This window comes from Lucilia cuprina, chromosome 6, assembly GCF_022045245.1.
Source record: "Lucilia cuprina isolate Lc7/37 chromosome 6, ASM2204524v1, whole genome shotgun sequence".
Taxonomy (NCBI): Eukaryota; Metazoa; Arthropoda; class Insecta; order Diptera; family Calliphoridae; genus Lucilia; species Lucilia cuprina.
In genome coordinates, this window is record NC_060954.1 from 6,009,833 (window position 1) to 6,021,767 (window position 11,935).

The following is an 11,935-nucleotide window of genomic DNA, read 5'->3' on the forward strand; positions in this document are numbered from 1 at the left end:
TTTCCCTAGATATAGGCAGACTTTTCGGTGGAAATGCCCATATACTAAATTAAAATTGTAGTTGAATTTAATATTCACATTAAAAAGCATTTGAAAATATGAAAAATATATTTTATAAATTATATTATATATAAAATCGGCTTAGCTGATGCAGCCGGCCTTAAATGTTGGCCGAACTTAGCCGACCTCTGCGGCGGCGGCTTAGTGAAACTAGTATAAGTCGGCGGCGGCTATTAGCCGGCTCTCAGCCGAACGGCTTCGCTCTTCTCTGGCTAAAAGCTGGGTCAACAACGGAAAATATTTCAGCTCTCTATCTTGTTTCGTTTCTACTCTTTACTTTTACTTTTGTCGGTCTATTTTATGACCAATATTTACAAATGGAATGACAAAATCATTATACCCTCCATCTTTTTTTTATTTTTTACATTTTAAAAAGAGAACAAAAGCAGACAGCAATTATTTCAATTGTTTGCAAAAAATAACCAAACGAAAAAATAATTCACATGTACACATGCAACATAAAAATAATCGTTTAATAATAACCAAAGTGGCCATATTGGCGCAAAATAGTAGCAGAATTTCTTCTCGCAGTCGGCAGAATTTGAATCAAATTGACATCAACAGCACTTTTGTTTAGCCGATGCATATTAAATAGTGTTGTGAGAGTAATCGTTGTTTTTTTTTTAATGAGTACTTAATTATTCTGAGTACAGTACAGGTGTCAGTGTTGTATTTGTGTATACAATAAGCAAAAACCAACAGAGTTGGGAAAATAAGTAATTTATAAACATATGGAAATATTTTCTTTTGTAAACAGTGAAAAAAACTATTTTATTTAAAGATTATAGTAGCTTTGTCCCAGAACTTTTCTGGCTAAAGAGAATTAATGAATTTTCTCTCCGTACTTATAAAAAGTACGGGAACAGAAAAAACAAAATTTATCTTTCAATAAATTTGTGTTGTAATTTATAAACAAATGGAAATATTTTCTTTTGTAAACAGTGAATAAACTATTTTATTTAAAGATTATAAATCGTGTTAATGTTTCTTTCTAAATTTTCTTTGTTTTCGTCTGACCACCTCTTTAATAATAGTGGGATTTTACTTTGTATATAAATAAAAAGTGCTACCAAGTTTTGTGTGGATTTCGTGTAGTGGCAACTCTTTAGCTGTCAACAATTTGTTTTTCTTTTACTTGTTTCACGTGTTACAGTGTTTTAGATATTCTTTAAAAGTTTTTCATAAAATTATTAAAAAATATATATGTTATATATTAAAACATAAATAAAATGGTAGTGGTTAGAAATATGGATTTAATTACCACTATAGAAGATGATGCCGAAGTAGAAAATCTCTCAGAAGATTCCGATGCAGAAGTGGAGGTAAGTGGAAACCTCGTTTTTTTTTTTGGTTTTTAATAAAATAATAATAAATTTTCTTATATTTTTTTATGAAAAAGTATCAACCCACCAAACTAAAACACAAAAAAGTAACCGAATTTGAAAAAAATTTTGAATTTGTTAGTTCTGTGAAGGAATACAATCAAGATACTTGGGATGATTTGATGAAATATGTTAAACGTAAGGCACGCACAAAGACCGATGATAAAATTGCAGCCCGTCTCAAGCAAAGAGAGGGGGAAAGTGGTGAAGCCATTAATCCCAAAGATGAAGATAGTGGTGATGAAATTGATTTGTCCGAGGACGAATTAAAACATGACAATTTGCGTTTAAGAGAGAAAAAACTGTCTAAGAAAAAGAAGAAAAACAAGGGAGGCAGTGATGATGAATCCGAAGAAGAGGGTGAAAAAATGCAATTCGATGAGGCCATTGAATCGAATGAAGCTATTACTTCTTTCTATCAAATGAATCTTTCCCGACCTTTAATGAGAGCCATCGGTGTTTTGGGCTATATCTATCCCACACCTATTCAAGCCTCCACTATACCCATTGCTCTCTTGGGTAGAGATATTTGTGGTTGTGCTGCCACTGGTACCGGTAAAACAGCTGCTTATATGTTGCCCACCGTGGAACGTTTACTTTATCGTCCTATGAATAATAAAACAGTTACCAGAGTATTGGTTTTAGTACCCACTCGTGAATTGGGTGCTCAAGTCTATCAGGTTACTAAGCAGTTGTGTCAGTTTACTACTATTGATGTTGGTCTAGCTATTGGTGGTTTAGATGTTAAGGCTCAAGAAATGGTTTTACGTCAGAATCCGGATATTGTTATTGCTACTCCTGGTCGTTTGATTGATCATATAAAGAATACACCCAGTTTTAGTTTGGATTCGATTGAGGTAAGTTTGTAAAAAGAAAGCAATGCGATATTCAAATATAAACCCTAAAATGATGACCAATCCTTGCGCTCTGAAATTTAGGAAAATTTAAATTTTCCTTTATTCAAGAGGAGATCATTTAAAACTGTTATATAGCGAGGTCTATATAACCTGATTGAAAAAAAGTGTTCTATAATTTCAAATCTACAACCAGAATACAAAATATTAATAAAATCTTATTAAATACTAAAACAGGTTCTTATACTCGATGAAGCCGATCGTATGTTGGATGAATACTTTGCCGAACAAATGAAGGAGATTATTAATTCTTGTTCGAAAACCCGGCAAACTATGCTTTTCTCGGCCACCATGAGTGAACAAGTTAAAGATTTAGCTGCCGTTTCTCTAAATAAACCCGTCAAAGTTTTCGTTAATAACAATCAACAAGTGGCCTTTAATTTACGTCAAGAATTTATACGTATACGTGAGGATAAAGAAGGTGATCGTGAACCGATTTTAGCTAGTTTAATTTGTCGTACTTTCCATGATCATTGCATGGTCTTTGTGCAGACAAAGAAACAAGCTCATCGTCTACACATCCTGCTGGGTTTGTTGGGCATTAAGGCTGGTGAATTGCATGGTAATCTAACGCAACAACAACGTTTGGAATCTTTGAAAAAGTTTAAAGAAGAACAAATAGATGTTCTCATAGCTACCGATGTGGCTGCCAGAGGTTTGGATATTGTGGGTGTTAAGACAGTTATTAATTTTGTTATGCCCATAACTACTGAACATTATATACATCGTGTGGGTCGTACAGCTCGTGCTGGCCGAGCTGGTATATCGGTATCGTTGGCCGGTGAAAAGGAAAGAAAGATTGTTAAAGATATTATAAAGAATGCTGAGGGTTCAGTAAAGAATCGTATTATACCTCCAGAGATTATAGAAAAATATCGCAATAAATTAACAGCCTTAGAACCAGAAATACGTAAGTTTTATTTTTTCGCTGCGACTGAACTAGTTTTTATTATCTTTTTCTATTTTCAGAAAATATTTTGGATGAAGAGCAGGCCGAACGACAAATCGCCAAAATGGAGCAACAATTATCGAAAACTGAACGTAAATTGTTGGGCGCTAAAAATGAACATCGTGATTGGTTCCAAACTAAAAAGCAACGTGAAGAAGAAAAACAACGTCTGTCACTTAACCCAGACGATCCTAAAAATAAAAAATCAGACGATAAAAATAAAAAACGTAAACGTCCTGAGTATGGTGGTGATGGTGAGGATGGTCCTCCAGTTAAGGAATTAAGTGCCAAAAAGAAAAAGAAGGAAGAAGCCGCTAAAAGAGTTAAAACACCCGAACAGTTGGCTAAAGAAAGAGCCATGAAAGAAATTGAAAAAGTTTCTTTGGTTAGAGCTAAAATTTCTAAATTACGTAAACGTCCCGGTAAATTGTCAGCCGTTTCGGATGTCTCCTCCTTCTCGAAAGGTGGTAGTACAAATAAACCCAAACGTGGTGGTAATTCAGCATTTACTAATGATTTAACCGACGTCAGCCGTAGTGGAGCTTTACGTTTACGTTCAGAAGCTAATCGTCATCAGAAAATGTCTAAGATTTCGGCCAAAAAGAAGACCAGTAATGTGAAATTGATTAATAAGGCGGGTAAGAATAAATTCAATAAGGGCAAGAGCTTTGGTGGACCCAGATTTGCCAAAAAGGATAAAAATAAAAAGAAATAGATGGAATTTTCTACATGTAAATACAGATTTTAGACTTTAGGACTTTTTATGAGTTATAATTATAAAAAAAGTTTAATAAAATGTTTTTAAATAAAAGATAATTGTTATTTTTTAAAATAAATATATTGACAAAATAGAGATGCGTCAGACTGAATCCAAATTATCCTCAAATTCTACGTTATGAAGAAAAGTTTTTAGATTCTAAAATTTAGAATATAGTCCACATACAAATTTATAATTTGAACTATTGACTAAAAATAGTCTGGTCCACAAAGTAGACAAGGTCATAGTCTAATGACTAGACCATTGTGGTCCATATATCAGACTATAATCATGAATTTGCCTTTTCCCCTTCACCCTATAACAAATTCGCTTTTGAATTGTGAAATTAATGGAATTTGTCTCATTTCTTATAAATTCGCCTTTCAAACACCTACATAAATATCCTTTTTTCTAAATATCCCATTATCACAACAATAACAACAAAAAATACAATCTGGCAACACCACTGACTGTCAAATTGTTTTTCGCGTCTGCCATTAGTTTGTAAACAAAATTTTTATCAACATTTTCAAAGTTCTACAACATAAAAAAATACATAAACAAACTAACCGAAAAAAATTAAACAATAATTAAACAAAAATTTTAAATTTACAAAATTACAACAACAAAAAATGTTGCAAACATTAAATTGCATACGTATGGGAGAGGTACTTTTAGATGAAAATCTACAATTATTTATACTCTGCAACAATTGTCACACAGACTTGCGAAATTTACAAGATTTTCGGCAACATTTGGAAAAATGTGATGGCTTAGAGAATCTTTTCCAGAAAGGGCAACAAAATATCAAATATAATAATAGTGATAAAGCGACACAATTATTTGGTAAAACTTTTAAAGGTATCAAGGAGGTGAGTTTTCTTTGTATTTATGTTTTTAGCAAAGAATCGATTTTTACCATTACGTTCTTTCTGCGGCAGTTTTTAATATACGATTACACAGATGTGGAGGTAACTTACGCAAAAACCGAGGAAAATTTTATAGATTTGATAAATATAGAAGAAGAATTATTAGATCCTAAATGGTATTCCGATTTAAATAACGAGATCACAGGGAATAGTGCAACAACCACAGCACAGAAATCAGCCAAACAATATGATGAATTAGTTGAAGCGGTAACACCATTTGTGCAATTTAAAGAAAATCTTAAAACAAACAATAATGGCAGTAATAATACAAAATCTAGCACGGAATTAAAGGCGAAGGAAAGCGTTAAAAGTCCCAAAAGTGTGCAATTTGATTTGACGGCCAATAAGGTTAGGCCCACGGCCAAAAGAAAACTAAGTCTACCCAAAGCAGTGCCAATACACTTCACCCTAGCCTCAACAACAGATAACAAACAAATAAATGTTACTACAACCGCCAACATTACGGACAAAACGTATGCCAGTAAAAAACGCAAGACAGAACCTATAACAACAAATGGTTTTACCAGCAAAACGGCAGTTAAACTTCCTATAGCCATTAATACACAAAATACATCTAACATCCTACCCCCCACTAATATACCAACAAATATCGTACTAAATCCCATAGCCCGCAAAACCATCACAACAACCATACCCACTACCATCATAAAACAAGAACCGACAAAGGAAAAACAAACAGCCCAAATACTAAATAAATTACAAAATTTAGGCCTGCAAGTAAAACGCACACAAACAATGCCTCCACCGGCAGCTGCTAATGTGGCGGCAACTAATAAAACCGACACCAAAACCTTAGAAATTCTACAGAAACTTCAGTCGAAAGGCATGAAAGTTAAAATTCTAAATAAACAACAACAGACAGTGTCGGCAACCATGATGGCCAAGCCAGTTATAACAGGACTAGTACCAAATCCTGCCCAAAAAACCATAAGTGTCATACGTAACCCAGCTGCGGATATGACCATTAAGCAGAATTTAAATAAGAATTTAATTATAAGAAAAGTTAACTAATATAGTAATATTTATTGTGTTGTTGTACTTACCTCTCAACAAAACTCGCAACACACTTTATATTAAGTTTTTTTCACTCACACAAAAGAAATTTGCAATTGCAGTAACTCGAAAAGTTATCGTAAATATTCTAAGGCTTAATATTTAAGCAATAAACAAAATTATAAGTCACTTAATAATATAAAACGAAACAAAAACTAATCATGCTTTTTTAATGTTTAAAGAAATGCTTGCTCCTCCTTGGCAAATATGGCAGCCTCCTCTTTGCTAAAGTTTTTTTTGTTATCAACATTTGACATTTTGTTTGTCAAAGTTTAGAGAAAAGTGTTGCCAAAAACTTTGTTTATATTGCAGAAAAAATGGCGGGAAAAAAGCCTAACTTTATATTTGCATGACTTTGTTTATTTTTCAGAAAATTAGTAAAAGATGAATTGTTAAATTTTTTATTAAATAGACGATTTGTAAAGAAAAATTACAGCTTTAGAAATAGCGATTTAATGTTAAATTTCTCATGACAAGAAATCTGTGCCTATGTTTTATAAATTTCAAATCGAGGAAAAACATTTAAATATAAGAGTCTTCCACTTTTTAGTTCTGTGATTATAATATTTTTTTACAACAAAAATATATGTGAATTACGTGTGTTCACCCTGTGTCAAACAAGATTATAAATTTTTCGACAATTTTTGTCGACCAAAGTTACATAACTCAGGTACTGGTGTGATATGGCCTACCGTTTTTATTAGAGAAATTCAATCTTCTAAACCGGTCTATAAATGTCAAACTTTATTTTTCTCATTAATTTTTCAACAATTAACCCCCGTATTTAGTTTCTAGGAAGGAAATTTTATTTTAAAATTTAGCTTGAAAAGTACTCAAAAAATAAAAAAATCAGGATTGAAAACGAAAGTAAATCTTTTCAACATTATATAACATATATCAGAATTTCTAAGCTTCTGGATAATTTAGAAATGGAAGATATATTTGATGCCTAAATTAAATAATTTTGTTCATGCATTTTACTTGTATATTTTTCGCTTTATAATTGAAAAGTTAATACGAACTTTTAAAGTTTAATTTTCATTAATTGTTTTAGATTTTCGTTTTACATTTCGTTATGAAATTTTTGAACTTTATAGAGTTTTGTTAAGTTTCCGCAGAATTTTCAATTAAAAAATATTCAACAAGTTTTTATAAACAATTTTTATACGAGTTTTTAAATTTTTTTTGGTTAAGAAATGACATAATTTTGCACAACAAATTATTTAAACATTATTTGAAATAATTTTTTATAATAAACTATTCGAATTTTTATATTTAGAAGCACAGAACTAAAAAAACTACATTTTTTAAATATTAACTCCTATTATTAAAATAATCGTTTAGACGCTTAACGTCAGCAGTGGTAATTGTAATCAGTATGATTTTTGTCTGTATATAATTCATTACAGTTGGCAACTCTTTATACAGCTGACTCCATTTTTTTGACAGTTTACGATAAAACTTTGTTCGTGTTGTGCGTGTGTTATAACTAAAAAATACAAAAAATCTAAAAAAAAATATATTTGAGTGTTTTTCTTACATATTTAAATTAATTTAAACAAAATACTAAAGTATTAAATTAAAAGTGTTGATGTGTGTTTAATTTCACAAATAATTCATTGTAGCGGCAGATTTGTTAACATATTACAAAAATAGAAAAAACGTGAGGCTGCTCTGTACAAAAAAAGTCTCGTGTACTATACAGAAGGTAAAGTGATTTTTTGGAAATATTTTCACTTTTATATTAAAAAGTTATATAATTTATGCAAATTTATTGAGTTAATTAGTAAATAATATTTTTAAATGAATGAACTAATTATTAAGAATATTATTAGTATTAAGGAATAAGTTACAAATTAGTGGATTTTCTGAGGAGTCTGTAGGGAAAATGAAAAAAGTTTTGTAAAATATGTTATTGGTTTCTTGGTGGTTTTATTGTTTAAAATTTATTATTATTATTATTGGTTGTGCATGTAAGGCCAAACAATTTTGGTCTTTAGGAGATTTTGGATTTGAATTGCTTTGTTTTAGTTCTGCGGCTAAGAGTTAGTAAAGGTTTTAAAAATATTTGTTATATTTAAAAAATGATGTCATTGCTTTCTAAGTTTGTGTAATAATCCTACACTGTAAACAAAATTTCAGTGAACAAGCTAAGGCCTAAGAATATTAAGGGCTATTTGACGTGGTTTTGGTAAAAAGCAATTATTGAAAAGTTTCACAAAAATTTTCCTATTTGTTAACAACATTTAGTACATAGGATTTCCAAGAGATAGAATTCCAATAATAGAATTTAATAAATCATTTTTCCTTCTATATGTACTTTTTGTTTTGGTAAAACATTTGCTTAATGACTGCTGCTAAAATTTCTGGTTCCCTTTCTAGAAAACTTCAACACTTAGTTGGATTATAATGTGTTTTTTCTGAGTCTAGCTAGCCTTGTCCGTCCGCCCGTCTGGCTGGCTATCCATGTAAACCTTGAGTGTAAGGTAGAAGCCAGAGTATTCAAGATATTTTGATAAAATTTGGACAATACGTGTTTTTTGTCACAAGAACAATAGTATTGAATAGTATAGCCCTATACAGCTAACCACGTCAAGTTCTAGTTCATAATTTCATCCATCTTTTATAAAAATAAGAATCAGTATTTGACCCAAACTCTCTATTTTAAATTTTTTTTAGATTAATCGTTTTTAGATTAAAATTGAATATGCATAAAAGTAAATAAATTTTAATATATATCAGGGTATCAGATGGTTGACCATTTCCGACTATACTTTCCTAAGGTAATAATTTGAATCAAGACCTATCCTGAAAATGTTTATTTTAAAGTGTGCTATGACTCGGGTTAAATAGTTTTGATAGTAATGTTCGTATATTCATCTTCAAATAAATCAATTCATCTTCAAGACTCGAATAAAATAGCTTTAATACTAGTGGTCGTATAGTGTTCTTTAAATGAACCCATTACTTTTCAAAATTATTATTTTTTGGTGAAAAGTTTATTTTTTGGTTAAAGATATTTTGTGAACCAAGATCACAGAAGCAGCAATCAAAAACAAGGTTATCCAGTAATTATTTTCCTTGAGAATTTTTTTTACAAACGATTTTTGTTGGTTAAATACTCCGAAACACGGAATATAAAAGTGTCATTTTTGTTTTATTTCATTGCAATTTACAACATTTTACAAATTTCAAACTTAAAAATTCAAGCAAATTTTAAAAATCTCTTGAATTTTAATGTAGTTTCGAATTTTGTTGACATAGGGAGGTTGATTTCGATTGTAGGAGTGTAAAATTCGTGTTTTGATACTGTGCTGCTGCGATAAAAAGGTAGAATTAGGTTAAAGGCTTTTTGGATTTCAATATCTATCTATCTATCTATCTATCTATCTATCTATCTATCTATCTATCTATCTATCTATCTATCTATCTATCTATCTATCTATCTATCTATCTATCTATCTATATATCTATCTATCTATCTATCTATCTATCTATCTATCTATCTATCTATCTATCTATCTATCTATCTATCTATCTATCTATCTATCTATCTATCTATCTATCTATCTATCTATCTATCTATTTATCTATCTTAACATTAACATTTTAAAATTCCCAAAATAAACAATATAAACAATAAGTTTTAATTAATAATTTTTATTTATAATATTCTTTTATTTTTTACAACTTTTCATTTTTAAAACTTATTTAATACCGGCTTTGCAATGCACTCTTTTTTATATTTATTTATTTTTTTTATTAAATTTGTATTCTTTGCATTGTTTTTAACAATACTTTTGTTTAAATTTCATTTTACTTTATCAATATTGTTTAGTATTTTTTTTTAAAAACAACTAATTTTACTTTTTTATAATTATAACCACAATCAATTACATATTGAATTTAGTTTTTAATTAAAAACAAGAAAGAAATTATATTTAATATAATAAACACTATTTCTTTTTTTCATTTAATTTTTAAACTTAAAGCTTTAAAGCTGCAAATGAAACGATTTTATTGTTTGTTTTCTTTATTATTATTATTTTCAAAACTATAACTAATTTTGTTAGAATTTTTAATAAATTATCACATTAACATTATTTTAATTTATAAATATAATTGTTTTGTTTGAAAGTTTTGCATAAGAAATTATAAAAATACTTGTATTTTATTTTAATAGTAATTAAATTGATCGTTAATGCTGTTAGTGTTAAAATTCTAAAATTTTCTATTAACTATATTTTAAATTTTTCAAAATTTTCAATTATTTAGCAGATCAAGTAAAGTTTGCCATAAATAGCAATTTTTTATTTGTTATTACTTATTAGCTATGCACTATATTAAATTTGTGAATTTACAAAGATTTTCTTCTTAAACTTAATCCAGCGAACGTCTACGTTGCTTATTATAACCACTGCTAGTATCTAGTATTTCATTTGAAAGACGTGCGAGTAGGGGTAGTTCTCTCATTGAAACATTAACCAGGGGCAAGGGTTCTAGCTTTTGTAGTTTTTTCAAGGGTTTCACCACATGTTCGGGGGTACTGGGTAGACTATTAACAACCTCGTTAGCTTGTGTTACCTTTATAAGAGGATTTTTAGGAGCAGGACAAGCCTCGGCACCCAAAGAGTCGGGTCTTACTGCAATATTTTTATTTTTAGCCGTATAGGTGGTAAGTTGTGGCTGCTGTTGTTGTTGCTGCTGTTTAGCACATTCTTTCAAAAGCATTAAATGATCCAATTTATCTACTGTGGCATTCAATTCATGCTCCCAAACATCATTTTGTTCTTGTTGACCATCACCTCCCTCTATGGGTCTTACGGCTAAAAATTTAACTTGTTGCCTTAAAGCTTCGAGATCTTGTTCATCCACTATGCCAGAATTAAGCTCATGACTATCATTATAGTCTTCTATCTGTTCATCGGGATAATCTTCTGTACGATGCTGCTTGATAACCACATCATCCTCTTCATCAATTTCAGAATCTGCCTTTAAGGCCAATATGGCTAGGGGAGCGGCAGCATTCTTATTAAGGTTGTTGCTGGTACTGCAAGCAGTCTCAGAGGATTTTTCCGATTGACCACTCAAAGACATTTGACTGCCAGCTATGGAGGGATAATCACATTTATCCAATTCCATATGGTAATCGGGCAAAGATGGCATGGTGGTGCTAGTGGGTGAATTAAGCTCAGCTCCTACACCCGGCTCGCGGGGTCCTGGCGGTGGTGTGTTTAAAAGCTGAGGATAATCTCCTCTTTGCCTATGTATGTCATCACTTATACGCTCTAGATTACGTAAAGCTGTGGCATAGGTATTCTTGGCCGTTTGCACTTGTAGTTGTAGCTCTTCGATGCGATTCTTTTGGGTTTGTAATTGATCTTGGCATATTTGCTTCTCTTCAAAATAGGGCCTTGATTTGGTAATACTGCGACGAAAACGTTCCTCTAATTGTTGAACTTTTTGTTCGGCTGCATGAAAAATACGCGTGCGACGTTGATGCTCCGCATGACAGTCGGCTTTTTGTTTTTCAGCATCCATTACTTTTTGTGTAGCATGATTAAGCATTTCCTGCCAGGCATTATCAAATTGCCATTCGTGGGAATTCGACATAAAACGTTGCTCGGCTAGGGCAACTGTTTCTTTGGCGGCGGCATGAATTTCTGCAAGGAATAAAATTAAAATTAGTTTTACAAGTAATAAGAATACATAGATAGAAAGATAGATAGACAAGTAGATAGATAGACAAGTAGATAGATAATTAGATAGATAGATAGATAGATAGATAGATAGATAGATAGATACATAGATACATAGATAGATAGATAGATAGATAGATAGATAGATAGATAGATAGATAGATAGATAGA

The 11,935-nt window shown here is 30.8% G+C and overlaps 4 protein-coding genes across 5 annotated transcripts in view; 3 read left to right on the forward strand and 1 right to left on the reverse strand.

Annotated features, from left to right (window-relative positions):
* Positions 1–321: 321 nt before the first annotated feature.
* On the forward strand, positions 322–4,118 carry LOC111687126 (probable ATP-dependent RNA helicase DDX27). Of its 2 annotated transcripts, XM_046954653.1 has the most exons (5): positions 322–776; positions 1,095–1,382; positions 1,460–2,299; positions 2,534–3,266; positions 3,326–4,118. In XM_046954653.1, the coding sequence occupies exons 2-5, from the start codon at positions 1,290–1,292 to the stop codon at positions 4,018–4,020; spliced, it is 2,361 nt and encodes a 786-aa protein (XP_046810609.1). In that variant the 5' UTR covers positions 322–776; positions 1,095–1,289; the 3' UTR covers positions 4,021–4,118. The 2 variants fall into 2 exon arrangements, with proteins under 2 accessions (XP_046810609.1, XP_023305313.2); XM_023449545.2 differs by lacking the exon at positions 322–776 and having other exon boundaries at positions 961–1,382.
* A 449-nt stretch (positions 4,119–4,567) lies between these two features.
* LOC111687129 lies at positions 4,568–6,224 on the forward strand. Its single transcript, XM_023449548.2, has 2 exons — positions 4,568–4,934; positions 5,004–6,224. The coding sequence occupies exons 1-2, from the start codon at positions 4,695–4,697 to the stop codon at positions 6,021–6,023; spliced, it is 1,260 nt and encodes a 419-aa protein (XP_023305316.2). The 5' UTR covers positions 4,568–4,694; the 3' UTR covers positions 6,024–6,224.
* A 1,291-nt stretch (positions 6,225–7,515) lies between these two features.
* LOC111687128 (SAM50-like protein CG7639) overlaps positions 7,516–11,935 on the forward strand; it is an 8,476-nt gene continuing 4,056 nt past the window's right edge. The window contains exon 1 of the mRNA XM_023449547.2: positions 7,516–7,773. The gene's annotated coding sequence lies outside the window, so the exon portion shown is untranslated. The remainder of the gene's footprint in view (positions 7,774–11,935) is intronic.
* LOC111687127 (SH3 domain-binding protein 5 homolog) overlaps positions 10,135–11,935 on the reverse strand; it is a 28,970-nt gene continuing 27,169 nt past the window's right edge. The window contains exon 4 of the mRNA XM_023449546.2: positions 10,135–11,728. Coding sequence (XP_023305314.2) covers positions 10,446–11,728 — 1,283 coding nt within the window. The 3' untranslated portion in view covers positions 10,135–10,445. The remainder of the gene's footprint in view (positions 11,729–11,935) is intronic.

What these genes read in the sequence shown, in the direction of transcription:
- LOC111687126 (XM_046954653.1), top strand. Translation starts at nt 1,290, where the DNA reads ATGGTAGTGGTTAGAAATATGGATTTAATTACCACTATAGAAGATGAT. An exon ending in ATTCCGATGCAGAAGTGGAG is followed by an intron (nt 1,383 to 1,459) that starts GTAAGTGGAAAC and finishes TTTATGAAAAAG; the next exon opens with TATCAACCCACCAAACTAAA. An exon ending in AGCCTTAGAACCAGAAATAC is followed by an intron (nt 3,267 to 3,325) that starts GTAAGTTTTATT and finishes TTCTATTTTCAG; the next exon opens with AAAATATTTTGGATGAAGAG.
- LOC111687129 (XM_023449548.2), top strand. Translation starts at nt 4,695, where the DNA reads ATGTTGCAAACATTAAATTGCATACGTATGGGAGAGGTACTTTTAGAT. An exon ending in CTTTTAAAGGTATCAAGGAG is followed by an intron (nt 4,935 to 5,003) that starts GTGAGTTTTCTT and finishes TTTCTGCGGCAG; the next exon opens with TTTTTAATATACGATTACAC.